This window comes from Acomys russatus, chromosome 28 (assembly GCF_903995435.1).
Source record: "Acomys russatus chromosome 28, mAcoRus1.1, whole genome shotgun sequence".
Classification (NCBI taxonomy): domain Eukaryota; kingdom Metazoa; phylum Chordata; class Mammalia; order Rodentia; family Muridae; genus Acomys; species Acomys russatus.
The window spans coordinates 42346144-42373740 of NC_067164.1; the positions used below are offsets into that span (position 1 = coordinate 42346144).

Consider the following 27597-nt stretch of genomic DNA (forward strand, 5'->3'; position numbering starts at 1 on the left):
CAGGTCACAAGCACATAACTGGACAGAGCCTCTTTATACAGCAGAACATAAGCCTGAAAAGTGGCTAGGGCAAGGCGGCCTGTGCAGAATTACAGCTTTGCACTGAATGTGGTAAATTATGCTGTTTAATGAGGCAGCGCAGCCCCGTGTACAGGAGAGAAGGAAAGAAAGGGAAGAACTATCTAGAGGAAATCTGGCCACCAGTTATGAATTCTTCATACAGAATATATTAAACAGCTAAATTACTTTATTTAATTCATCTACAGTTATGCTCTTATTCCTAAGAGGCGCATATATATAATACCAGATTTGTCTAGAGATTCACCTTCTCTCTAGGATTTTTAGGATACCCCACTAGAAACTGAGAAATCTGCAAGGTCAAGTTAAATAATTTTCCTTGTTTTGAATAAAATGAAAATCCAAAATCTATAGAAAAGAAAGGTTCACAAAGTGAACCTAGATTTCTACTCACCTCTCTGAGAGAAGTGATTGATTTTCACTTAAACGGGGAACTTTTATATGTGAACGGCGGGTACAGTCACACAGGTCCTCGGGACTACAGAAGGGAAGGGATGCTGTAATCAAGCCTTCTGTGGGGACATTAATTGGATCTCATATGCCCACAGGTGTGCAATTATGAATAAGTCCCTTAATTCTTGGGCCTTATCGTCACTGCATTATCTAGTGAAGCGCTACGTAAATTTTAAAAACACCTCCGGCCTAACAGTGTCTTAAGTCTTGGCTTTAAGTACTGTTGTAGTCTGGATCATTTGTCTTTCCCGGAGGCCCATGTGCTAAAGGCTTGGTCTCCAGGGTGACACTAGCAGGAGGTTCTACAACTTTAATGAAATGGCGCTAGACTCAGGATGTAGCAGTGATACAGTGCTTGCTTAGCGCCCACAATGTGCCACGCACGCACGCACGCACGCACGCACGCACGCATGCGCAGAGAGTCTGAGAAGAAGGGGTGCTAGCGCACATCCAAGAAGAGGCAGCAAGAGCCTAAGAAGACCATTGTAAGAATGTCCCCAAAGGCGCTCTAAATGTGGTGCCCTGGCATTCCTGGCCATGAGATGAGGGATTTTATTCCACCATGTACTGCTGACTCAGCAAGCCCCCCCCCCCCCCGAAAAAAATCAGATCCACTAACGAGTCACTGACTGGAACCTACAGATCTGTTGAGCGAAAGTGAATGCTCTCTCTTTACAAGATCGTTATCGTCAGGCATCTCGAGATGATGGAGCGCTGAGCAGCCTAAGTGTTTCATTTAGGGATGTAGCTGGAATGCTCACTAGACCCAGGTTTGACGCACAGGTCCAAACAAGTAAGAATGTAAATACAAGCATCTCATGTATTGAAGTTATTCTAAATAAAAAATTATACATGGTACAACTAAACTTAGTTTATATACATACATATATACATTATTTATAGGGCACAGTAAACATTTAAGGATCTTAAGGTAGTTTTCATAGGTGTACAAATATGGCTGTTCACTCTGTTCATGGGACTGTCAGCAAAGAAAATCTTACTTGTTCTGAGGTTGGTGTGAGCTCCTATTTGGTACACTGACTCAAAGGGGAAAAAAAATATCCTAATTTTAAGGATATACCTCCTTGTAATTAGAAGCTGTTACACTGAGAAAACTAATCTTTGTTTACTGTAAAAACATATGACAACTTTTTGTTGTAGTTGTTTTTTGGTTTTCCGAGACAAGGTTGCTCTGTGTAGCCTTGACTGTCCTGGACTCACTTTGTAGACCAGGCTAACCTCGAACTCACAGCGATCCGCCTGCCTTTGCCTCCTGAGTGCTGGGATTAAGGTGTGCACCACCACACCCAGCTCTTACATTAAAAATTTCTTAGAAATCAAAAATTGATCATCAGCTGCCATCAATACAAACAGAGTAACTTTTTATTAAAAAGTCCTTCTTTCTGTTTCTAGAACTGTACTGCCATCATGCCGTCTGTGGGTAAGGACATCGATTCTAGGCTTGGCTACTCCTTTATAAACAAAGGAACTTTCTGGAAGAAAATGAAGACTTAGAGAACCAAGCAGCTAAAGGAATGGCAGGTGGAGGCCAGTAAGACAGCACGTGCATCAGTCTGTGTAGGATGTGCACACCTGTGCAGGTGCTCAGAAGCCAGGAGGAGACTTGGACCCTGGAGCTGGAGTGACAGACAAGCGGTTGCGAAGCCTCTGAAATTCAGGCTCTCTGCAAAGTGCAGCATATCCTCTGACCGCTGACCCACCTTTTCAGTCGGTCAGGCAGGCGTCTGTTTCAACCGGTATCTCGGGGTAAAATTTCATTTGTTTAGCTTCTTTTGTGATAAACTAAAACAGGCAAATAAATGAAAACCTACTTGGGAAAGACATCGGAGATGCATCTGCAACTGATCAGCTGAAATGGCCTCATATTGACCCTTCATATTGCAACAGAGCCCTTCTCTCTCGGTCTCCGCTGAGTCCTGATGACTCACACAGTCCTTGAGTCACGTTCACTTCCACCGAGCTCCTACCACGTCCTCAGGTTCACGGCTGAGCTGTGTGTGGTCCCCAGGTGTGCCGGGCACACTCCAAGGCCTTGGCTTCCATCATGGGCTTCTTAAGCCCAGGATTTTGGCTACTCTGAGCTGTATCTCATCACAAGCTTAGAATCTTTAATTTGGATCCAGCTCTTTAAGAGAAAGTTTTACTCAGAAGATTAATTTTCTCTTCAAGTTTATACAAAAAACTGCTTTCAAAGTCATTAATATATAGACACACAAACCCCACCCACATACATAGTCAGTTGTGTGCACCTATAATCCCAGTGCACCAAATGGCTGAGGCAAAAAAATTCAAAGTTTTAAATCAATCTAGGTGACAAAGCAAGATCCTGTCTCCAAAACCAGATCCATAAATTGATCGATCAATCAATCAAAGCATTAAAGCTAAATCTCGTGTGAATAATTTTCTGTCTGTCTTGATGAGAAAAACTTTGTTTTTTCAGTCACAAGATGTGACAAGCAAAATTCATGCCTGTTGATTGATTTTTAGGCTAGTATTAGAAATACAATCAACATATATAATTTTTAATCTAACAATATTAGCTTTCTTACACTTTTTGCTTTATTTCAGTCAGTATTTCTTAAGAACACCCTGTGGGTACAAGGAAAAGCTCCCAGAGGTAGGATTTACAGAGTGCCCACATGGGCAGAGATAAAACACAAGTCATCTGTTAAAAATATACTAACAGATAAAGATTATAAAGAGATCCTAACCCTCCAACGTTGCCATGAGTAATAACCGTGACACTGACAGGAGCGTCCGTGAGAGGCCGTAGGAAACTGAACCGACCACATGTCAACTATCACATTTGCTTTAGGTTCTGTTTCCTCTTCACTAGGAGTCCACTCTTCGACTAACGCCCTGCAGGGTTACTTCACCCAACACTCAGCCTTCAAGCGAAGGATGTAAGGCCAGGAAAGGGCAGTGCCAACACTTGCTCCTTTGAGGGTTAGATTCATCTAGCGGCCAAGGTGTTTCCTTTCTTCTTCATTTCTTAAAGCAAACCAAGTTTATGCTTTCCTTTCAAATGTCATTATTGTGAATAAACATTATTTTACTAAGATTCAGAATAAGAAAGAAGTTTTATATGTATTGCTGAATTTGTATCATGAAAAAAAATAGTAAAGAACAGAGAACTGACCTAAGCTGCACTAACAGAAAGAGTCTCTCCAGACACAATAGACTTGGTTAAGTAATTTAAATTAGCCTAAGAGCTAGTCAAATTCTGAGAAATTTCATTGGTTGTCGGAGATCCTAGATGCCAGTTTAAAAAGCACTCAGACACTAAGAAATTTGTTTAACTGATATCAGGCAAGTGCCCTTTTTTGCAATCTCAGTAAGAGCACCGTGAAGGGGAAGACAAGGTCGAAGTGAAAAGACTTCCCCTCCACTCAATGGCAAGCAGCGCACATCTAGTCAGTTAGGCGTCAGAAAAAGTTTAATATAACTGAAGTGTATTTAAGGCACGGGTAACCACCAAGTGTTTTCAGGTCACAATAAAAAAAAAATAAGATATGTGTCACGGACTGACCATTTTAAGTTCTTGTTAAAGGGTTAGGGAAGGCAAATCCTCGTATTTGAACAGAAAAATCTTTGCTTAAAAAGGCGACCTTCTAAAACCATGAACTCACAGAAACATTTAGCATGAAAAGGTCAGTAGTGAAGCGTTACATCCAGACAGGAAGGCAGGAAGGCATACGTGAGGACCAACATTTATCACTCACCTCATGAGTCAGCTCGGCTATCTGATCCTTCAGTTCCCTGATGTACTGGTTGGAGTCCGACCTGTTAAGCTGTCCCTGCAGCCTGCCCTCTTCTTTCTATTTTGGGATGAGACCACAAAGCAACATCAGCAGACAATTCTTATATCATGAACTAAATTATTTTAAGACGTAGTAGGGCAGCAGTTTAGTTATCTAAATTCTGATCAAACCCATCCTATCTAAAATTTCACAATGAATTAAACTAAGTATTTTTTTAAATGCCTAGTGGATGCTGACAAACCATACACTTTATAAAGCCTTGAGAAAGTCTTAGAAATTAACTATCCAACAGGTCCCCTGGTGACAAAATTACCCTCCAATTTCAAGGCCATTTATGTAATTATTTTCTCAGGCAGCTGTTTTTCTACCCAAACCATAAAAGCCAGTGCCTAGTCAAAAGCCACGAGACTCTCAACTGGAGTTCAAATTGCAGCTGAAATCTTATTCAGAAACTGAAAAAGTTCTCCAACTTTAAGAAAGATAATTAACTGTGACTCTCCTGGTAAGTCTGCTCAGAACATATACTGGGAATCCTAGGTACAGCTGATTTTATTTTATTTTTTATTTTTTTAAAGTTTTTTGTTTGCTTTCTTGTCTCTTTGGATTTTTTATTGAAAAATTAAATCATTCATATTACATCTCAATTGCTATCCCATCCCGTGCATCCTCCCATTCCTCCCTCCCTCCCGCTTTCACCCCATTCCCCTTCCCTATGGCTGTGACTGATGGGGACCTCCTCCCCCTGAATATGATGCTAGGGTATCAAGTCTCTTCTTGGTAGTCTGCTATCCTTCCTCCGAGTGCCATCGGGCCTCCCCATCAAGGGGACATAGCCAAAAGTACAGCTGATTGTAAAATGCCGCCAGGACTTAAGAGAAGGCTCAGCGGTTCTGAGCATGTGCGGCCTTTGAGAAGGACCGAGCTCACTTCCCAGCACTCGTGTCGGGTGGTTTACAACAGCCTGCAACTCAAGGGTCGGAGGCTCGGGCACACCAGACACTGTCCTCTGGCCTCTTCAGGCGACAGCACTCACACGCGCACACCCCACACAAAACTAAAAGCAAACAAGTAAGTAAAACAAGTCTTTAAAAGATGCTCCTGACGGGCACACTGGCCGAGTAGAGACGGGGCCATTCCCCTTGCGGAAGAGCTGCCTTTTCCTTTCGTCTCACTACAGCTCTCCCAGCCGACCCAGAGTTTACTATGCAGACTAGGCTGGCCTCAAACTTGAGATCTGCCCGTTTCTGTGTCCCTAGGGCTGAGATGAAAGGTGTGTGCCACCAGGCCTGGCCAGTTTCCTTACAGCAAGGAAAACAAAATTGCACTTTCTAGATAATAGGCCCCTGGAAAGGTAAAAACAGTGTTTAAAACATCCTACATGTCTGAACTTAGGAAAACCAAGTGCTGGTGAGTTAAATATTTAGAGGTGACTGTTCTAACTACTAAGTCATTCCTGAGACCAAAAGGGACACAGGCACACATTAACAGCGGCCAGCAATTGTTTCCTGCCACGGAGACAGCCACTGTTAACAGTTCACAGTGTAATCTTCCCATGATCGTGTATGTGTGCATATGTAACAAGTGTGAACACACGAGCATTTACCACACTACAGATAGTAATGACACAAGCTGAATGCCATACAAGCAGCAGGCACGTCCCGTGTTTTCAGAGAACTCTACATGACCCTGTAGGTGCTTTAGTGTCGTCTGGGTGTTTATAGGCTTTTAAAGACAGTTTAAAATTTCTCTTAGTTAGGCAGGCGGTGGTGGCGCACACTGTTAATCCCAGCACTCGGGAGGCAGAGGCAGGCGGATTGCCGAGAGCTCGAGGCCAGCCTGATCTACAAAGTGAGTCCAGGACAGCCAGGGCTACACAGGGAAACGCTGTCTCGAAAAACCAACCAACCAAACAAACAATTCTCTTAGTTATTGTGCCTTCAGCATAAAGGGTTACACAGCAGGACTTTGTCCACACATTCCTTCTGCTATCTTTCAAAATCACGAGGCCCGCCTTCCACTTTGTGCCTATGTACTTTCCCCAAACAGCCCTGGGAGGAAGCAGAAACAACTATAATCGCTCCAACAACAAGACAGGCAGCCTCCTCCAGCTGGGAGCCCAGCTCTCCATCCTGCTGCCTCAGGCACACCTATCTTTACTACCTTTGCTGCCACTGTCACGCACTTAGCTGCACTTGCTCTTTTCTTCAAACCCTTTCATCAAATTATTCCTACTCACCGCCGTTTTGTTCTGTTTTCTTTTGACAACTTCTCTTAAAAAGGAAAAGAAAAGAAAAACCACTGAACTGATTCACCGTAGTTAGAAGTCTGTTTGATCCAAGGGCCAGAGATAAAGTCGGGATCCTAGCAAAGCCATTCCTGACGTTGTCCTTCTTTTTCCATTAAGTGAAACCATAAAGCCTCTTCGTGTCTGTCACTTTTTGGTAAAAATAGTGGCTAATACACTGAGCACGTATGAGCCCTTCTCACTCGAGGTTCTGCAGGGGAATCAAGCCTTAACACCCGCAGCAGCAGCAGCAGCAGATCACACATAAAGCCTTACTAATGCCTGTGCGCCCCGGGTTGGTGCTAACTCAAGAACCTATTCAGATCAGTTTTCTGAGTGGCTTCTCTCATGGAGCTCTGTCAGAGAAAGACAGCACTCATGCCATGAATAGTTCTCACTCTCGCAGGTAATCCAACACATCAACCCTGTTTGCTATTTCTACAATTTTTTTCCTTTTTGTGACAAGATTCCACTATGTAGCACTGGCTGTCCTGAAACTCACTATGTAGACCAGGCTGGTCTCGAACTCACAAGAGATGCGCTTGCCTCTGCTTCCCAACTGCTGGGATTAAAGGCGTGCAGCAGTATGCTCAGCTTATTTCTACAAAATTTAAATAAAAGAGTAAAGTGGTTACGGTTACGCAGGAGTTACAGTACAGCACTCCAAACATGAGAAAAGGCGATACAACGGGTAGACTTATTCGAAGCTCCGAGCAGAACAGCTGTCGCAGTGTTCATCTTTATTTACATATTTATTTTAGCTTCTCCTCACAGGGAGCGGGAATATAAAAGGGGCTCAAGAGAGAATGCTACGGCCCTTTGTAAGGACCACCCAAGCTAATGAGTCTGCGTCTCAAAATTATAATTTACAGCTGCATCTGGTTTCTTATCATTTCATATTTCATACACGATAAAATTTATTACGTACAATTTATGTTTATATGTACATGTCGGTGAGTATTTACACACAAGTGCAAGTGCCCCTGGAAAGACCCCCTGGAGCTGCCGTGTTGGTGCTGGGAACAGAACTCAGGCCCTTGGCGAGGGCAGCTCTTAACTCCTGAGCCAGCTCTCCAGCTCCCGAAGTTTAGTTTGAACCGGTTATGTCTTTACATGCACTTCACTGTTCAAAATCAAACAAATTGAAACGAGCAATTTATACATAACCAAAAAAAATCCAAAAACAATATGGTTAAAGTCATTTGGATTGTAGCCTTCAAAATATATTATATACGCATAAACATATACAGACATTTTCACATTTACAACTGCAAATTCATGTTAAGATATGAATTTAAAACATAGATCACACCCTATGCTTACTAAGCTTATCTAATATTTCATATAGATTGTGCCCTTAGGTATTTTGGAAACATGGCACTTAATGGTTTATAAATATTAAATCACTTTTCTATTCATCCCACATTTTAAGTATTTCAAAGGCACAGAACAGGAAACCATTGGGGGGGGGGGGCGGGAATGCCTAGTGAACGCAGCCCTGAACTTCAGTGTTTTCCAGGGCTGCAGTACCTGAGGTCGGCCTGGCCTTTGCACTAACTCCACCTCTTCACACTAAGAAAAGTATGGAGTGAAGGGGAGTGAATGAGTGAGCATAAGGGAAGGTCGCACTGCAGAAAGGGTGCTCACTGAGAGAAGGAAATGACACCACTGCTCTCACAGGACACAGTCCCCCAGTGCCAGCGCCCGAAAGGCAGCCGCACTGGAGCTACTGTTCAGCCACAGGGGACTGATGGGATCACAGTCACTCTTCGGATGCCTCCAGCAATCCTCTGGGGGTGGGGAGTCTCTCATTTTCATATCCTACCCTATCGAGAATCTTGATTAAATAAGAAGTGAACTCAGCAGGAAGATGTGAGCCGATAAAAATTCAACACAAGTAAGATGATTAACCTGAGATAAGTTCTTTGACGACAAGGAAGGAGAAAAGCAGAGAAAGACCTTAGGTTGGAAAGACTGAGCTGGGCAGTGGTGCCGCACACCTTTAATCTCAGCACTCAGGAGGCAGAGGCAGGGGGATAGCTGTGAGTTCCAGGCCAGCCTGGTCTACAGAGCTCCAGGACAGCCAGGGCTACACAGAGAAACTCCGTGTCAAACAAAACAAAACAAAACAAAACAAAGGCAAAGGAAAGCTGGCGACTGGGCAGTCACAGTGATTGATACCCACGCTCTCCTGTGGGAGACAACTGGGGCAAGACAGAGACCAGTCAGTCTGTTTAAAACAACTGAGTTCAAAAATGTTCCATCCAAAGGTGGTTATTAGGTTTGGCTAAAAAATAAATTTGCTAGAGCAGTTTACTTATTTATATCTTTGGAGGAAAAATAGCACTGATGAAAAAGAGGACATCTGAAACACTTTGCAACGACAAAGGGCTGGGGACATGGCTCAGCGGCTAAGAGCACCTGTCCTTCCAGAGGACTAGAGCTCAGTTCTCAACCCACACGGCAGCTTAAAATCACCTGTAACTCCAGTTCCGGCGGGTTTGACACCCTCACTGACCTCTGCAGGTAGCATGCAAACATACAGACGTGGTCTACATACACACATGGAGGCAGAACACTCATAAAATAAAAATAAATAAACCTAAAACAAAAATTTAAATAAAAAAGATGGAAGAATTTTAATGAAAAAAAGAGAGCGTCACCCAAAAGGTATATGAGCTCCTCCCACAAAACAACAAGACACCCAAACAGATGCACAAGAAAATGAAAGCGGCAGATAAGCCTCAGGGCTACTGTGCTTGTGCAGAACATGGGAGGCCCTAGTTCCGTCCTCAGTGCCATGAAACCCAGCAATAGCCAAACTGTAAAAACCATGCTCCGTGAACTTGTAGGCATGGACAGAAAGAATTTCCAAGGGGGAAAAAATGCTACGTTCAATTAAGTCTAATGTATAGAGTGGATAATGCATTTACATTAAATATGACTTGGAAAATGAGTAACAACTGTCAATGCATGCAGGGTAAACTGAGGGAAAACAACTAAGCAGTAGCACCCACACTGCACACGCCTGTCAGAGTCCTGCCTGTGTATGTGGGCTCAGTGCTCCACTTGAGGAGAGAGCACTGATGTTTTTAAAAGTGAAAACAAAGAGTCAGAAATATCGCAACCGTTATTTAATGACAAATTCTTGATTTTTAATGCTGTGCAAATACTTTCATTTAAATATTACTTTAAAGCTTTTTTGTAAATACCTTCTTTCAGTATAAAAACAGAACATATATTCACAGAGATATATTAAAGAACTACTCCTAAAACAGTTCACTCGGTTATCTGATGTTTTAAGATTTTCCCAGCTCCTTTTGTGGCTTCCTATTTTCAGGTAGTTCCATATGCTGGTCTCTGATAAGTGAGGAGAAAGTGTCACCACACTAATAGATTTCCCAGAGATTTGCGTTCTTGAGGTGTTCCCCTGGTCGAGCTGATAACAGCAGATTGCCAGCTCACTGGTTTACTAAGTAGAGTAATTGGCAAAGAAAGACTCCGCGAATCAACACTCCACGCTCACCAAGCAGACCCTGCGCACACACTTTCTGTAAGATCATAAATGGCTCAAGAGGGCATAAAAACAGTAACTGTCACAGGCATAGCTGCACATCCCATTAGTTTTGCTACAAGAACATCTACCTCAGGATTTGAATTAAGCCTTAAGCCAAAGCGTCGGTGAGTAAAACTTTTAACCAAAAGGTTAATAATATGTGTGCTTAAGTGTTTAGGAGCAAAGAATAACATAACTTACTCTGAAATGCATCAAATAATAAGGCGGCTAGACAGATGTACGGATGAATATCTGATAAAGCAACAGAGAACAGAGTGAAGACAGTGGCTGACGTGTGTTAACTGCACCATGTTTTCACTGTCTGCATGTACATGTTCACAGTACCGAGAGGAAAGAAATCACTAATACAAAACAACTCATTCCTCCGTCCCTCACGCCACCTGCTACAATGTCCATGTGGCTTACACTGTATATCATTTACATTGGTGAAAAACTATCTGCCCTCCAAGGTCTGTTGACTTTGCATTTCAAATCCACGTTTTATGCTAAGCACAGCGGCCTATGTCTACAATCCCAGCTCTCCACAGTCCCTGCCACTGGGTCAGGGGAGAACTACCGTTTGAAGGCTGGGAGTTTAATATCGTTCAGTGGCACATTACTTGGCTAGTTTGGGGGGAGAAGACTTGGGATAGATGCCCAGCACATAAAAAAAAATTTTTTTTTTTTAGAAAACTACATCTTGTTCCAGTAATAAATAAAACTTTCATCATGTTTTCCTGGGAATTTAATATGAAAAGCAATAGAGATTAAGTTATTCCAAAATTTTTGTAACCAGAAGTGTTTAATATTCCAGTTTTTTAAATCCTTGCATATGCATAATGAGAACTCTTGGAGGCAAAATGAAAGTCACAACAAAGAAGTTATTTATGTATTAAAAAAAAATTAGCTGGGCATGTTGGTGCACACCTTTAATCCCAGCACTTGGGAGGCAGAGGCAGGCAGATCTCTGTGAGTTCAAGAACAGCTTGGTCTATAAAGCAAGACTGGGACTCCAGGACTACAAGAGAAACCCTGTCTCAAAATACAAAAAACAAAACAAATGTACTTGAGTTTATCTTTATAAACTGGGGAGACTGAGTCCGTGGCTTTACATATTAGAGAGATGACCTACCATTGAGATATGTCCCTAGACCTTTCTTTTTTTTTATTTTTTTTTTATTTTGAGACGGTATCTTGCTAAGGCATGCAGACTGGACTTGAAGCCCAGGCTTTGTGCTTTCCTGCCTCAGTCTCCTCAGTGCTAAGATTACAGAGCGCACACCACAGCTCCTCAGTGCTAGGACTACAGAGCGCACACCACACCTCCTCAGTGCTAGGACTACAGAGCGCACACCACACCTCCTCAGTGCTAGGACTACAGAGCGCACACCACAGCTCCTCAGTGCTAGGACTACAGAGCGCACACCACAGCTCCTCAGTGCTAGGACTACAGAGCGCACACCACAGCTCCTCAGTGCTAGGACTACAGAGTGCACACCACAGCTCCTCAGTGCTAGGACTACAGAGCGCACACCACAGCTCCTCAGTGCTAGGACTACAGAGCGCACACCACACCTCCTCAGTGCTAGGACTACAGAGCGCACACCACAGCTCCTCAGTGCTAGGACTACAGAGCGCACACCACAGCTCCTCAGTGCTAGGACTACAGAGCGCACACCACAGCTCCTCAGTGCTAGGACTACAGAGCGCACACCACAGCTCCTCAGTGCTAGGACTACAGAGCGCACACCACAGCTCCTCAGTGCTAGGACTACAGAGCGCACACCACAGCTCCTCAGTGCTAGGACTACAGAGCGCACACCACACCTCCTCAGTGCTAGGACTACAGAGCGCACACCACACCTCCTCAGTGCTAGGACTACAGAGCGCACACCACATCTCCTCAGTGCTAGGACTACAGAGCGCACACCACACCTCCTCAGTGCTAGGACTACAGAGCGCACACCACAGCTCCTCAGTGCTAGGACTACAGAGCGCACACCACACCTCCTCAGTGCTAGGACTACAGAGCGCACACCACACCTCCTCAGTGCTAGGACTACAGAGCGCACACCACACCTCCTCAGTGCTAGGACTACAGAGCGCACACCACATCTCCTCAGTGCTAGGACTACAGAGCGCACACCACACCTCCTCAGTGCTAGGACTACAGAGCGCACACCACAGCTCCTCAGTGCTAGGACTACAGAGCGCACACCACAGCTCCTCAGTGCTAGGACTACAGAGCGCACACCACACCTCCTCAGTGCTAGGACTACAGAGCGCACACCACACCTCCTCAGTGCTAGGACTACAGAGCGCACACCACACCTCCTCAGTGCTAGGACTACAGAGCGCACACCACAGCTCCTCAGTGCTAGGACTACAGAGTGCACACCACAGCTCCTCAGTGCTAGGACTACAGAGTGCACACCACACCTCCTCAGTGCTAGGACTACAGAGCGCACACCACAGCTCCTCAGTGCTAGGACTACAGAGCGCACACCACAGCTCCTCAGTGCTAGGACTACAGAGCGCACACCACAGCTCCTCAGTGCTAGGACTACAGAGCGCACACCACACCTCCTCAGTGCTAGGACTACAGAGCGCACACCACAGCTCCTCAGTGCTAGGACTACAGAGCGCACACCACACCTCCTCAGTGCTAGGACTACAGAGTGCACACCACACCTAGTTCATTACACTTCACACACCACTATTCACATATGCTGAAAACGCTTTTCAGTGACATTTTAATGGATTTACATTTGAATGAGATCTGTAGGTCGCGTGTACAATTTGTTGCACTGTGTCCACTTCAAGAAAGTTTCTTATTTTAAATTTTCAGATTAGAGATGTCCGACCTGCATCAAATGTCCAGAAGAAGAAGAAGATACAGTGCAGAACTTCCAGCAAACATTTTGAAAGTCACACCATTTGTGCAATGACTGCAAACCAGTGTGCTGGGTTTGTGTGATCAGCCTACCTACTGCGTGATGGGCTCGTGTGATCAGCCTACCTACTGCGTGACGGGCTCGTGTGATCAGCCTACCTACTGCGTGATGGGCTCGTGTGATCAGCCTACCTACTGCGTGATGGGCTCGTGTGATCAGCCTACCTACTGCGTGATGGGCTCGTGTGATCAGCCTACCTACTGCGTGATGGGCTCGTGTGATCAGCCTACCTACTGGGTACCTACTGTGTGATGGGCTCATGTGATCAGCCTACCTACTGGGTCAGGACTTGCTAACCCACTCAGACTGCACAACAGGAACGGTAAAGTCCATAACACCTACTCCAAAACCAGAACTGGGGCTGGCTGTGCGGACGTGTGCTGCGTGCAGGCCTGGAATGCACAACGCCCTGAGTTCAAGCTTCAGAACTTCATTTTTAAGAAAAAAATCAACAACCTCCATACATTAAAGTTTTAATTTCTTAGTTTATATAGTTTAGTCATCATACAGGATAAGTAACCCTAATTTAAAACATCTGCAACCCAGAATCATCCAGATTGATCACTTTGGAAAATACTACGACACTGAAAGTGGAAGATTCTACTTCTAAATTCATGTCTAACACTTCTTGAGGCAAAAAAGAAAAAAAGAAAGAATCCAAGACGGTAAAGACTACAGAGTCATGTTTAACAGTAACTGGGACTCCAAATCAAAGATTCCCGAAGCCTCTCTACCTCGGGGCTTCTCAGTTATATGAACAAGTAAGTCTTTATTACTTAAACCAATTTAAGCTGGATTTTCTGTTAGCTACAATTAAAAACTACTCTCTAAATCTGTTAATAACTGAATATAATACTATAAACTATCTAAGCTAGAAATATCATTTTTTGCTACAAATATCTTAAAACAGTAATGTCAAAGATGATTATAAAACACTATCATTGGGAGTTTTGTAAGCATAGAAACTGAGAACCCACTCCTGGCCTGTGGATTTTAAACATCTTTAGATTGGGGCTTGAAATTTAGTATGTTTGAAAGTTACAGAAGGGGAAATTCTAAGATACTCAGTGTGAAGACCTATGCTTGAAATGTACTGGCTTCACCACATTTTAAAATTAGCTATTTCAAATATGAACTAAGAAATTCTAAGCATATTCCACTTATATACATAAAATATCTCACTAATTTTAAGTTCAGATAATCTTATGCTATTTCCCCAGGATCTCAGACAATCCCAGCCAGGTAGGCAGTGCTTGCCTAAGCAGATCTCCAAGTTCCAGGCCTTAATGTCTCAACCAATGGAAAAATGAATCAAATAATTCCCCAGTTCCACTACAGATGTTAGCATAATTTTACATATAAGAAAAGGAGTCATATTTCACATGATAAATGGCCAGGATTCATAAACATATTTACCAAGAATCTGTACATTTTTGGAGTAAATATATTTAAAAACACAAATAGAAGAAAGCTGTCAGGGGTCTTTAATTTACTCTTTCAATTAGTTAACTCAGCTTTTGACAGGGTTCTCTGGTTAGCCCTGGCTGGTCTGGAACTCCTACAGACCATAAGCCCTGAGATCCACACCACCTGGCTCAGAAAATACTAAACTCTGATAATGTATCATGAGGAATTGATGGAAGCCCAGACACACGAGTCCTGGGACTGAAAACTGAGAACTGTTCTGAAGAATGAAGAAGAAAAAGAACTTGGTAACCAAGAAAATAATTCTTTTAGTTTGCACCAGTGTCTGTGGAAAGAGATGGCAATAAATGAAGGAGACTAATTCTCCAACAGACTTATGTAATGGTCCGACAGAGTACAGTACAGCACCGGAATGCATCGCAGATAGCTACTGTACCGAGATGTAACGCTGATGTTGCACCGAACACTCACTCATTTTATCCCCCAATCACAGGAAGCTCTAATCAGAGGAAGTGTGAGGAGGACAGAGTGTGCTAAGGATGTATCACACTCTGCTGGCTCACTGGAAAAAAAGTAGCAAACAGTTCACCAGCAGTGAGGAAACAAGCATCTGCAGCTGTGAACACGGTCAGGGTTCCTTCGCCTGAGTCGGCTGCAGCCAACACACCACCCACAATTGAAAGACGAATGTGGCACAAGAAGCCAGAGGGCTGAAGAGAGCGTTTTAAGGGACGGAGTTTGCAGGCCACGGTGCAGTGAAGAAGTGAAGAAAAGAGCATCCAGCTGCTTTGATAGTGGCCAGGAAAGTGAGTTTAGTGGGACAGAGCTAAAAAAGCCCTGGTGCGGTCAAGAGAAGGGAAGGGAAAGCAGGCTCTTCAAACTTGTTAGAGGCCAGAAATTTAGCCAGACCCACGTTTAAGATAAATTGCAATGGGTAGGCCAAAAAGGCCACTCTTGTTTGTTTCCTCATCTGCTTCAGGGTTGGCTGTAGCTTGCCCTATCTTGCCACAGGAAGGGCACTTCCTTAGACAGGAAGACAGCTGATTTTAAAAGGCCGTGTTTCAATCTAGAAGCTTTTAAATACTCTGTACAATCAGAACAACAGGTTTTTGAGATTTTGAGAAATTAGCTCCTGGGAGATCCATCAGACCCAACACCCCAGCGAACGAGAGCTCAAAGGCAGGAGGCGAACAGCGAACCAGAGCCTGTCATCACATCTGCCTCAACTTCCCCAACCGTCGCAGTTTTCAAATTTTTCAAACCCACAGAAGAGCTGTGGCAGCCACACGTTATCTGTGCGTCCTTCAGCGTGTGCAGTAGACCCTTTGCCTCCATCCCTTCTCCGTCTTTCTCACCTATATACCTGGCACACGGACTTTCGTGACCCACTGGACATGAGTAACAAACATTAGGACGTTTAGTAGTGCACACTTCATTGTGCGCTGTCTGAGGATGAGGAACCCTTCTTTACGACTTGGCCTGTATACAGTGAAAACCTAAATTAACAGTAATTCCATAGTGCCATTGAACCTGTTCCTATTCAGATTTCCCCAAAAGGACTAAAAATGCTTTATTACTGTCTAGAGTAGTCAAACAGAATTTGTGATTATAGCTGGTACTTTACTACTTTTTAGCCTTGTATTATTTACAACAGTCCTTCTACATTTTTAACTAACTTTTTAAAAGATTTATTTATTATTTATTTATTATTTATTTCTTTATTCTGTATACAGTGCTCTGCCTACATGTACACCTGCAGGCATGTGGTTGCTGAATTGAACTCAGGACCTCTGGAAGAGCGGTCAGTGCTCTTAACCTTTAAGCCTTCTCTCCAGCCCCTTAACAGCTAACTTCCAAGGCTATGAATTATTCAGTTAAAACATTCTGAAGTCCAAATAAAACATTGTTTTAACATCATTTTTTTTTTCCAAAACAAGGAGACACCAGAGTAAACGAAATATAAGGCATATCAACAGGCTGGCTTGGAAGCCGGGTATGTAGCACATGTCTAACTCTACCACTCAGGAGGCTGAGGCAGCACTATGAATTCCAGGCTAGCCTGGGCTGCAAAGCGTGTTTTTAGAAACAGATATTTGCAGTGTATCCCAGGCTGGTCTGAACTGAAGATGTTCATACTTCAGTCATCTAAATTATAGCCAGTCCTTCCACGCCCAAGATACCACCTCCTCCTCTTCCTCCTCCCTCCCTTCCTCCTCCTCCTGCTCCTCCTCCTCCCTTCCCTCCTCCTCCTAATTGAGTACTTCCATGTAACAAGCATTCAGAACTAAATGAAACAAAGTTCTAACTTGTGTACCTGAGGCTTCTTGGTTGTTTGTTTTTGAGTTTTTTGTTTGTTTGGTGGTTTTGTTTGTTTGTTTGTTTTTTGTTTTCTTGGCTTTTTGAGACAGGGTTTCTCTGTGTAGCCTTGGCTGTCCTGGACTCACTTTGTAGTCCAGGCTGGCCTCGAACTCACAGCAACCCGCCTGCCTCTGCCTCCCGATGCTGGGATTATAGCATGCACCAAGGATTACCAATTGCTAAAAATATAGTAACTTGGTTCAATTTCTAACACTAAAATATATACATATACATACACATATATACACCATAAAAACAAAAGAAAAAAATACTGTGTTGAAATTAATTTTGTGTCAGCCGCGGCAGCCATCTTCCAGTAACTCCCCAAAATGACAAATAGGAAGGGAAGGAGGAAGGGCACTGGCTGCATGTCCTCTAGGCCTTTCAGGAAACACGGATTGTTCCTTTGGCCACATACATGTGAATCTACAGAAAGGGTGCTATTGTAGACGTCAAGGCAATGGGCACTGTTGAAAAAGGAATGCCCCGTGTTACCACGGCAAAACCGAAAGAGTCTACGACGTCACCCAGCATCCCGTGGGTGTCATTGTGAACAGGCAGGTTAAGGGCAAGATTCTCGCCAAGACAATCAATGTGCACATTGAGCACACGGAGCACTCTGAAAGCAGGGACAGCTTCCTGGAGTGCATGAAGGAGAACCGCCAGAAGAAGGAGAAGGGCACCTGGGTTAAGCTGATGCGCCAGCCTGCGCCACCCAGAGACGCTCACTGTGTGAGGACTAACGATGAGGAGCCTGAGCTGCTGGAGCCTGTTCCGTAAGAATTCATGGCCTGATTTACAAAAGGAAGTAAAGGGCTTGGACTATAAGAAAGAAAAGGAAAGGAAAGAAAAAAGAGAAGAGAAAAGAAAAAAAAAGAAAAGAAGTAATTTTGTATCTAGGCACCATACATTCCACAAAAACAAAATAAAAATATTGTGTTAAAAGAAACTTTGTAGCTACACATCTGTCTTCAGGATTCCCATAGAGTGTGGAGGGAGGCTGGCGAGACGGCTCAGCAGCACAAGTGCCTGCCCTGCCAGCCTGAGTTTGAGCTGGCAGAAGGGAAGAACTGAGTCTAGAGTGTTCCATGCTGTCCATAAGCATGTTGTGGTGTACACACACCCACATTCACACACACCCACATACAATAAATAAGTAAATAATTTTAAAAAAAGAACACCAAAGAAGTAGAAAGAAAATATAAACACTGATTAGTAAAACGGGTTTAAAAGCATCTGGCAGGCCTGGATTCAGCTCTCAGGGGGAGGCTTGAGGATCTTCAGTCCAAGGCTGGCAAACGACTGCTTCAGTGTGCAAACTTGCAGGGGGTTACCGTGTCTACACCTACGCACTGGCTACTATAAGTCCCACTGGCTTTCCCCATTAAGAGTTTTCTTCAGATGTCTGACATACAAACAAAATTTTCACCTGAAACATAGTAATTAAAATTTTATATATTACTTCTAGAATTTGAAATAGTTACTTAATAGACCTTGATATTTTAGTCCTGTTAGTTAAATTGGAAAATACTGGTTACAACCATAAAGGGAATAACAGAAACAATTAGTAATCGCCCCATGCTCTTTTCATAATGATTTCAAAATAAATCTAAGGTTATACATAGGATGTGGGTTTTCTCTGGGAGTACTATTTCAGAGGCCTGTGGTATTAGCAAGGTCATGACACAATGCAGGTTGCTTAGTCTCAAATGCCAAGTGTGGAGCTTACATTTTAAAAAGCATTTCATGTTACAGCTACAAAAGAAAAACTCAACAAAAGAGACCGCAACACGCAAAGACAGCACTCCCCCAAGAAAGCCACCCCGCAACACGCAAAGACAGCACTCCCCCATGAAAGCCACTCTGCTCCACAGAAGACGTCCAAAGAACCGGCTCTTAACTGCTTTAAAGGTGAAATAACAGCATTATGGCCATTTTACAAAATTAGGCTGAATGGCCAGAGAGGCCACAATATCACCTTACAGCCTAGTTGGAATTCTTAAGTTCTAATTTGTTATTTTCAATCCACCTATGAAGCCAAGAGTCTTACGCTTTGTAGCTGACATGAAATGACTGTAAGGCGGTCGGCAGCACCCTGATTGATGAACCAAGTAAAACTGAAACACGGACAACCACCAAACTTTAATAAGTTATTACTGATCTATAACTCAGCCTCATGACAAACTTAATCAGAACAGTAAATGTGGTAAGTGGTAGCCTCGCCATGACTTCGGGGTGACTCATTTGAAACATCTAAAAGCAAATCTCACTAATCTCATGTACGCTGAGGAGCCCCAGAGCTTCCTGTAATCTGAGGTCGTGGACTCGGGGCTGCAGCAGACGTCAGTACCTAGAAGAGCATGGAAACACTTAAATATCTATAAAATAATGTACTGAAATGTGCAGAAGGAAGAGAAGTCAGATTTATTTTCTTACATCTTTTCAGTGCTATGTTTGACTTACAGAGAGAAGCACACTAGGATTTAAGAGTGATGTTTCTGACGAGATCGGACAAACGTACATGTGAAGCCAGCCTCCATACTCAAAAAGCTAGAAAATGTTTTCTCATAAATTATAGCTCAACTAGCAACAAATATCCTTTGTTACAGATATTTAAAACTCTACATAGCTGAGTTTCTAAAAACTATGAAATCAGATATTTACATTAAATATTATTTGTTATACTCCTAAATTCAAAGAAAAATTGAGAAGATAGTTCCATATACCAAGAAGTTGCTTTCCCATAAGCATCTTAGATTCTCTAGCTATGTTTGTTAAGGTGCTGTTGTTTCTAGGCCTTTTTAACCTGAACCCTAACCCTGTAATATTTAGTTATATCCTCAGGCTCCTCCAACTGTGACAGTTTCTCAGATTTGCATGTTCTCCACGGCTGTGAGCTATACCAGCCAGTGTCTGCAGCGTGCCCACAATGGATCCTATCTGCGGGAAGCAGATATAAAGTGCCGTGCACAAGCCCTAATGACTGGACGGTAGCAGACAGGGACCCTCCCAATACCCAACCATCTTTGTTGAGATCATTACAAACCAGCTATTTCTAAATTTTCAAAATGCCTGAAGTGAAAATCCTGAAAGAAAATAATTTATCCTTTAGTTAAGTTGTTCAAAAGGGAGACAATAAATAAATATTCTTTGAGGAGCAGATGGAGCCTTTTTTGTCAGCTACAGCACAGCATATAAATTATCACCAACTGTGCAACTATTAGCTTAGGAAGCTGGAAAGTATAAGTCAATTACAAAGCTTTATGGTAGATTCTGTAATTCAGTGATCACACTGCAATTTCTCACAATTAAAAGCATTAATATTTTAAAGGTGACAGTAAAGACCTTATCACTTCCTTTCTATCTCTGTCAAAAGTGCACACTGCTCTGGGCACACTGATTTAAACCTAGATCCCACATTCTCTGTCAGAACAGAATTCTGAGTGGGCGTCTTCTAAGCCAAGAGTGGTTGGGGTATTGCCCGTCTGAGGCATCCCTAGAGGTTATCTGTTGGGCAAGCTAGCAAAAGTGGGTAAATGTTACTGAGTACCAGGAAAAGAACCAAGCTGAATTTGAGTAGTGCCATGCCATCTTAAATGAAACTTTCCGTTATTTGTAAAAGAAGAAGAAGAAGAAAGCAATACAAGCTTAAAAGCTTACTTAGTGCACGGTCTAAGTTTTTGATAAACCAATGTACTTATTTTTTAAAAAACCAAAATACAAACTAGTTCCAGGGTTAAGTATCAGGAAGCACGGGTTTAATTCTCACCTGTTTTCCTCAACTATCTGAGCTAAAATGAACTTTTCTATGCCTTGAGAAGCAGACATAGACAGTTCTATACAGTATAAATGTAAAGACAGAGTTCAAACCGCATTTGGGTCAACAGAGCAGCGGAAAGCTCCACAAACAGGAGGAAAGAGGATTTTTTACCATTTCCCAGCAATCTAAAGATGACACATTCTTATACACACTATTCTGAATGAGGTTTAATTTAAGCTTTTTGTTGTTGTTGTTGTTGTTGTTTCTGAGACAGGGTTTCTCTGTGTAGCCTTGGCTGTCCTAGACTAATTTTGTATATCAGGCTGGCCTCGAACTCACAGAGATCCACCTGCCTCTGCCTCTCAGCATGCTGGGTTTCAGGTGTGCGCACTGCACCCAGCTTAACTTAAGCATTTTAATAGGCTAAATGTTCCCTGTCTCTATACTCAGAACCTTTCAATGATTTTCCGTGTTGCTCAGAGAAAAGCTGAAGTTGTGAGGTTCTATGTGACCGGCCCTCTTTATTCCTGACCTCCTCCCCCCGCCCCCATACTCCACACGGAGACTGCTGCACTCTGCATATGCCCTCGTCCATAGCAGTGGATTCTTTGCCGAACGCTGTCTGACGCTGTTTCTTCTTATTTTTAATTACATGACGTGTGTGTGTGTGTGTGTGTGTGTGTGTGCGCGCGCGCACGCGCGCGCGTGTGCAAGCAGGTGCCTGTAGAGGTCAGAAGTGCCGGGGAACTGACCTAGGGTCCTCTGGAAGGACAGCAGTGTGTTTTGTCACCGAGTCTCCAGCCGCAGGCTTGCCTTCAGAGTCTTCTTCAATCGTCCCCTCTAACGCGCCTGATCAATCAGTAAAGGCCTGGCGGCCTCAGTCTCAATCCCTGTGCATCTTCACATGCATTACAGAGGGTAAGAAAGAGATACCTGAGGACACTCCAGGCTGAAAATCTGGGAACAAAAGGTCTAGTCATCAAGACTCAAGATACAAAGAAACAGAAGCTTTGGGATGAAAGATGAAAACATCTTTCATAGGAGTCAAAGCATGGAAGATACTTGAGTGTCAACCTGTGGGAAATGGACGAAGAAAATGTCAATGTTTGCAATGGAATGCTGTTCAGCCTTTAAAACGATAAGAATTGCGCTGGTTGTGATTGTGCATCCTGTAATCTGCACTCAGAAAACAGAAGCAAGAGGGGCATGGGTCTGGGATAGCCTGGGATAGCCTGGGGTATCCTGGGGTAGCAAGTATTTGAGTGGCAAGTATTTCAGTATCAACAAAAACTGTTTTGGCTCAGTGGGTAAGGACCTCAGTTTAAAGGTCCGGTATCCCACTGAAAACCAAGCCACGGACACACGTGCCTATCAGGGGCAGAGACAAACAGATCCTAGGAGCTCACTGGCCAGTCAATCCACCAAAAGAGTCTCTGGTTCAGTGGGAGACCCTGTCCTGAGGCAATAAAGAGAAAGAACAGTAGAAAGAGACTCTACCCTGTGTTTGCTTCTGGCTTCTGCACATGCAACGCACACACAGAGGCTGCTGGGGCTACATGCATGTGCCACCACACCTAGCTGTCTTGTGTTTAGAAAGTTAGACAGCGGTTTGAATGAGAACAGCCCACACAGATGCATATGACTGAACGCCTGGTACCCAGTTAGTGGAACTGTTTAGGAAGGATCAGGAAGTATGGCCTTGCTGGAGCCATCACTGGGGGTAGGGGGAGGCTGAGCACTTTAAAGCCTCTGTCAGGACCATTCATTCTCCGCCCCCCTCCCCACCTGCCGCCTGCCACCTGTGAACCAGGATGTAAAGCTCTCCCCCAAAGCTTTATGCCTGTTTGCTCCCTACACTATGACCACTGACTATGACCACAGACTATGACCACGGACTATGACCACTGACTAGGGCCACGGACTAGGGCCACGGACTAGGGCCACAGACTAGGACCACCAACTATGACCACGGACTATGACCATGGACTATGACCACCGACTAACTCCCCAGTTAAATGTTTCCTTATGAGTTGCCTTGGTTGTGGTGTCTCGTCACAGCACTAGGAACAGGAGGGCAGATGGCAATCTTTTGGAAAGGCCATACAGAATCATGTATAATATCATAATTTAAGTAATGAATCATAAGCCAGGTATGGTACCTCACATCTGTAATCATAGCACCCTAGATGCAAGAGAAAAAGAGTATTTCTGGGAGTTCTAGGACAGCCTACATCACATAGTGAGTTCTAGGCCAACCTGGGCTACATGTGGAGACTTTTGTCTCAAAAAAAAAAAAAAGAAAGAAAGAAAGAAAAGGAGAAAGAAAAGAAAACGGTCAATATTCTTCAACAAAATAATGTTGATCACATGACACTGGGTGTGAGCAACGTCACTGACGGAAACACTTACGCTACATGTAATTTAATAAATTTTCTAAAATGAGAGAAAAAAACCTAAACTAACAGTGCTGGCCAGTTTTATGTCAACTCCACACAAGGTAGCAAGGTAGGGTCATTTGGAAAGGAACTTCTGTTGAGAAAAAGACGCTGCACACCAGCTTTACCTGTGGGCAAGCCTGTGGTAGACTGGGCAAGCCTGTGGTAGATTTCCTTGATCAGTGATTGACAGGGGAGGGTCCACCTCACTGCGGGTGGCATCTCAAGTGCTGTAAGAAAGCAAGCTGAGCAACCCACGGGCAGAAACCCAGTAACTAGTGTTTCTTAATGATTCTGCTTCAGTCTGAGCTCTGCCCTGACTTCCCTGGACACAGACTCCAAGCTGTGAGATGGAGTAACCCTTTCCTCCCAGGTTGCTTTTGGTATGGTGTTTTACCACAACAACAGAAACTAAGACAGCAAACAAACAACAGTCATATAGGATACCTTCTACTTTATCATATTCTATAGTAAAAACAAAAAACAAAAACAAAAAAACAAAACGGGGGCCAGGAGATGTTTCAGCTGTTCTGAGCATTACAGAGGACCCAGTTCTCAGCAACCACAGGGCGGCTCAAAACCATCTGTAATGTGATCTGGTGCCCTCTTCTGTTATAGGTGTAAGTGCAGGCAGAACACTGTATACATAACAATAAATAAATAAATCTTTAAAAAAAAAAAAGACATTATCAAAAGAGAGGAAGGGTAGCCCTTGGTATTGGAGAGGTGGCTTATCAGTTAAGAACAGATGTTGCTCTGGCAGAGGACCCAAATTTCATCCCCAGCATCCATTTGGTGGCTAACAATCATCTGCAGGGACCCGACACCCTCTTGTGGCTTCTGTGCCCACTGCATCCGTACGGTGCACAGACATACATGTAGGCCAAACACATATACAAATAAAAATAAATCTTAAGAAGAAAATATTTATAAACCACATAACTCGACATGGGATTGATACTGAGAACGCATAAGCAACTTCTACAAATTATCATCAACAAGGTAAACAGGCGCAAAAGTGGACAAAGAGCTTATGGACTTTTCTCCAAAGATGACAAATAAATGCTAAATATCAAGTAGACAGATTCTTGGTGCTACCAACCACTGGAAATTCGCCAGTCAAAATGAAAATGTTATACCACGTCAAAAACATCAGGATGCCAGACTGCAAAGCTCCTGGAAATTAGTAAGTAGTGGTGAGGCTGTGGGGGGGGAAAAAAAAAAGTAATTCCTGTACTTATGCAGTCCTGCACTTAGGATTGTAAAATGGCACATTTTACAGCAAATAGCATTGCAATTCCACAACAAATTAAACAGAATTATTGTATAACCCAGTAGTTCATATACCTCAACGAAATGAGTGCAGGCCGTCTACCAGCTACTTACAAATCTCTGATCATAGCAGCATTGTTCACAACAGAGAAGGCAGATAAATGAATGAATGGATTACTTACACATACACACACACACACACACACACACACACACACACACACACACACGGAACATGCAATGAAGGATGGATTTAACTTTAAAAAGAAAAGGAATTCTGACATGCCCTGTATGAATGAAGAACTCCCTGCTGAGTGAAATCAGCCTATCACAACAGGACAAATGGTTCGTGATTCTTAATAGAATGTACCTAGAGTGGTCAAATTCATAGACATAAGACAGTAAAATAGTGAATGCTAGGGGCTATGGAAGGAATAAATGTCAAGTTAGTGTTTAATGGACACACTGAAATTCATGCAGGAAATGAAACGGTTTTGGAGATGGATGGTGCTGGCAGTCACACAACAACGTAAATGTTCTCAGTGTCACAGAACAGAAAATTGTAAAAGCTTTATGTTATGTATAAATAAATACACACCCCAAGGCTGAAGAGACTCATCATGGGTAGAGGGCACTTACTACCCAAGTCGGGGGACCAGAGCTCAGACCCTCAGCATCCACATAGGTGTCAGCTGACTAGCAAGACTGGCCACGTTAGTGAGAGGCCCGCCTCGGCAGGTAAATGGGGAGCAATGGAGGAAGACTCCAGCTGCAGCCTCTGGCCTCCAGATAGACTTCACACACACACAGAAGCACCATGAGGTACAGGAGCAGACACAGGCGCACAGCTGTCCTGGGGCACAGAGAGGACGCCCTGCTCTGCATCTGTACATCATACCTGGATTTCGAGCTCAGCGATGTGCTGCTGTAGTTCAGCCACAGCAGCCATGCTATCGGCTTCCCGGAGCCTCACAGCCATGACTTCTTCCTTGTTCTAAAGCATTAAAAAAAAAAAAAACCATGATAACAAATCAGTTGACTCTAGAACTGAGGGTTTTCAGATTTTACAAAATGCTAAGGCGTGTATACGCTGTGCATTAGTATTACTCAGAAGCAGCCGGGTACAGACAACTACACCCAATGGGACAGAAAGAACTTAGAAGTGTTCTGTCAATTCAGATCAGCTTCTGCCTCCAAAGGAACCTGTATGAAATTTATGGGGAAAAAAAAACCTTTTGGAATTTAGGTGTCTGGGGATTGTGAAGCTGGGGACTATAGGCTTACACTATTTTAATACCCATATACTTTATATAAATGAAAAATGAGCCTTAAAGATTACTCACTGACAAATCATAAGCTTTAATCATATAAAAATGAATGAAAATAAACCTAATTTACATAACTAGTGACCGAATTGTTACACTCTAACAGGGACCTGTGACGAGCACTAGTGCTAGGATGACAACTCATACCTAGTATTAATTACCAGGATCTGCAAAAGGAAGTGCAGAAGACTGAAGCACTTTAGAGCTCACACACAAGTCCTCTACTAAAGACAGCTGGGCAGGGGCACTGTGACACCACAAGCAGTCCACAGCTCTCAGTGTGACAAATCACAGCGAAACCAGCCCCCCTGTGCACCACTCTGTTTTTAAATTAGTCCAGCAGTAGCTTTTGAGAGGGTCAACTCCTGAGTTCGTACAACGCTACTACTGCCTACAGATTTCTTCAGTCTAAATTCTAACGGCCATGAATATTTATTAGGATGTAATTTCATCTCTGGATTTCAGTGACACTGATAAAACCACCCAAGCCTCACTCTTGGTTTTTAATGACACCAGAACAAGTTGATGGAATTACAGCTTTATATGTGCCACTGAAAGTCTTATTTCTCACAGAATAACAAGGCTTGACTACATGAAGGGTTTGGCTCCTGCTGTCTGCCGAAGGATGAGTACTTCCTCTTAAACTGCCACACCTTCTCCTCAGGATGCACACGAAGGCTCAGACTACACACATCCCTTTGGCTCTTTCTCACACACGCCTGCGTGTGTCCACCACAGTCTCCTCCTCCTCCACCTGATGGCCCGGCCATCTGTCCTCCTCACTGGCTGACTTTATTTCCAATACCTGTAGTGCTTTTGAACAGTACAGCTTCACATGAACAAAACTGATTACAAGAGTAGCGCAAGGACACTGGTGTTTCTCAACCCACCTGCACAGACACGTCTCTCCTAGGCACATCGGCGCTAACTGCCTGCTAATATGCTGCCAGCTAACCTCTCCAGTTACCTGCATTTTCAACTGAGTCATCACAAGCTAGGCTTAGATGCTAGTCAGAAGAAACATGGAAAAGACACTGGCATTTGTAAATGCCAATGTGGGTATTAACCTGACCACGGCTGAGGTAAGCAAGGAGGCTTCTTGCCTGAAATTCACCCTCTCAACAAAATGAGCTAACCCTGACTGAGAAGTAAAACAAGATCAGGAGAAAGGAAGAAAATTCAACCCGGGTGCGGTGCATGCCTGTCATCCCAGCAACAAGAGGCAGAGGCAGAAGAGCCAATGCTCTACAGAGTGAACTCCAGGCTAGCCAGGGCCATCTCCTGAAAGCCTGTCTTAAGAACAACAAAATATAATTGTGATAAGCAAACCTATAAACAGGGCCGTTATACTGCTACTTACCTTGCACTCGATCTCCGCCTGTCTGCGCTTTGCCTCACTTAGCTGGGTGAGCAATCCTTTGTTCTTCGCAGAAAGAGAGTGCACCTTCTCCTGCAGACTGGTCACTTCCTGTTCTGCCCTTCGAAGCTGGTTACTGTTGATCTGGCTCTAATGAGAAACATAAAGAGACACACCATAGACAGAGGATGGGACTTTTCTGGGTTTGATTTTTGTTTTGGTTTTTTCAAGGCACAGTTTCTCTGGCTGCCCTGAAACTCACTCTGTAGACCAGGCTGGCCTCAAACTCAGACATCTGCCTGCTTTTGCCTCCCAAGGGATGGGATTAAAGGCGTGAGCCACCACAGCCAAGCAAAGATAGTTTTTAATAATTTTTTACTTGTCCATTTTATACTTCAATAGCCTTATAAAATGTTGCTTAAAATACTTATTTAAAAATGGAAAAAAGGACACTGGAAGTATGGCTCACAGGTTAAGGGCACCGACTGCTCTTCCAAAGGTCCTGAGTTCAATTCCCAGCAACCATATGGTGACTCACAGCCATCTGTAATGAGATGT

General features: G+C 43.6%; 1 protein-coding gene and 1 long non-coding RNA gene across 6 annotated transcripts in view; both read right to left on the minus strand.

The window, feature by feature from the left end:
• Nucleotides 1-27597, minus strand: part of Evi5 (ecotropic viral integration site 5) — a 108571-nt gene that overhangs the window by 16715 nt on the left and 64259 nt on the right. For all 3 annotated transcript variants that reach the window (XM_051170911.1, XM_051170910.1, XM_051170908.1), the window contains 3 exons: nt 27043-27189; nt 25256-25351; nt 4275-4370 (listed from right to left, as the gene is read on the minus strand). In XM_051170911.1, coding sequence (XP_051026868.1) covers nt 4275-4370; nt 25256-25351; nt 27043-27189 — 339 coding nt within the window. The remainder of the gene's footprint in view (nt 1-4274; nt 4371-25255; nt 25352-27042; nt 27190-27597) is intronic.
• On the minus strand, nt 11519-13007 carry LOC127211084 (uncharacterized). 3 transcript variants are annotated; one of them, XR_007833366.1, is made up of 6 exons: nt 12809-13007; nt 12593-12700; nt 12305-12376; nt 12089-12160; nt 11729-11980; nt 11519-11620 (listed from the first exon to the last, which is right to left on the minus strand). It is a non-coding gene; the product is annotated as an uncharacterized LOC127211084 (long non-coding RNA). The 3 variants fall into 3 exon arrangements; XR_007833368.1 differs by lacking the exon at nt 12089-12160 and having other exon boundaries at nt 11729-11944; XR_007833367.1 differs by lacking the exons at nt 12089-12160; nt 12305-12376 and having other exon boundaries at nt 11729-11944.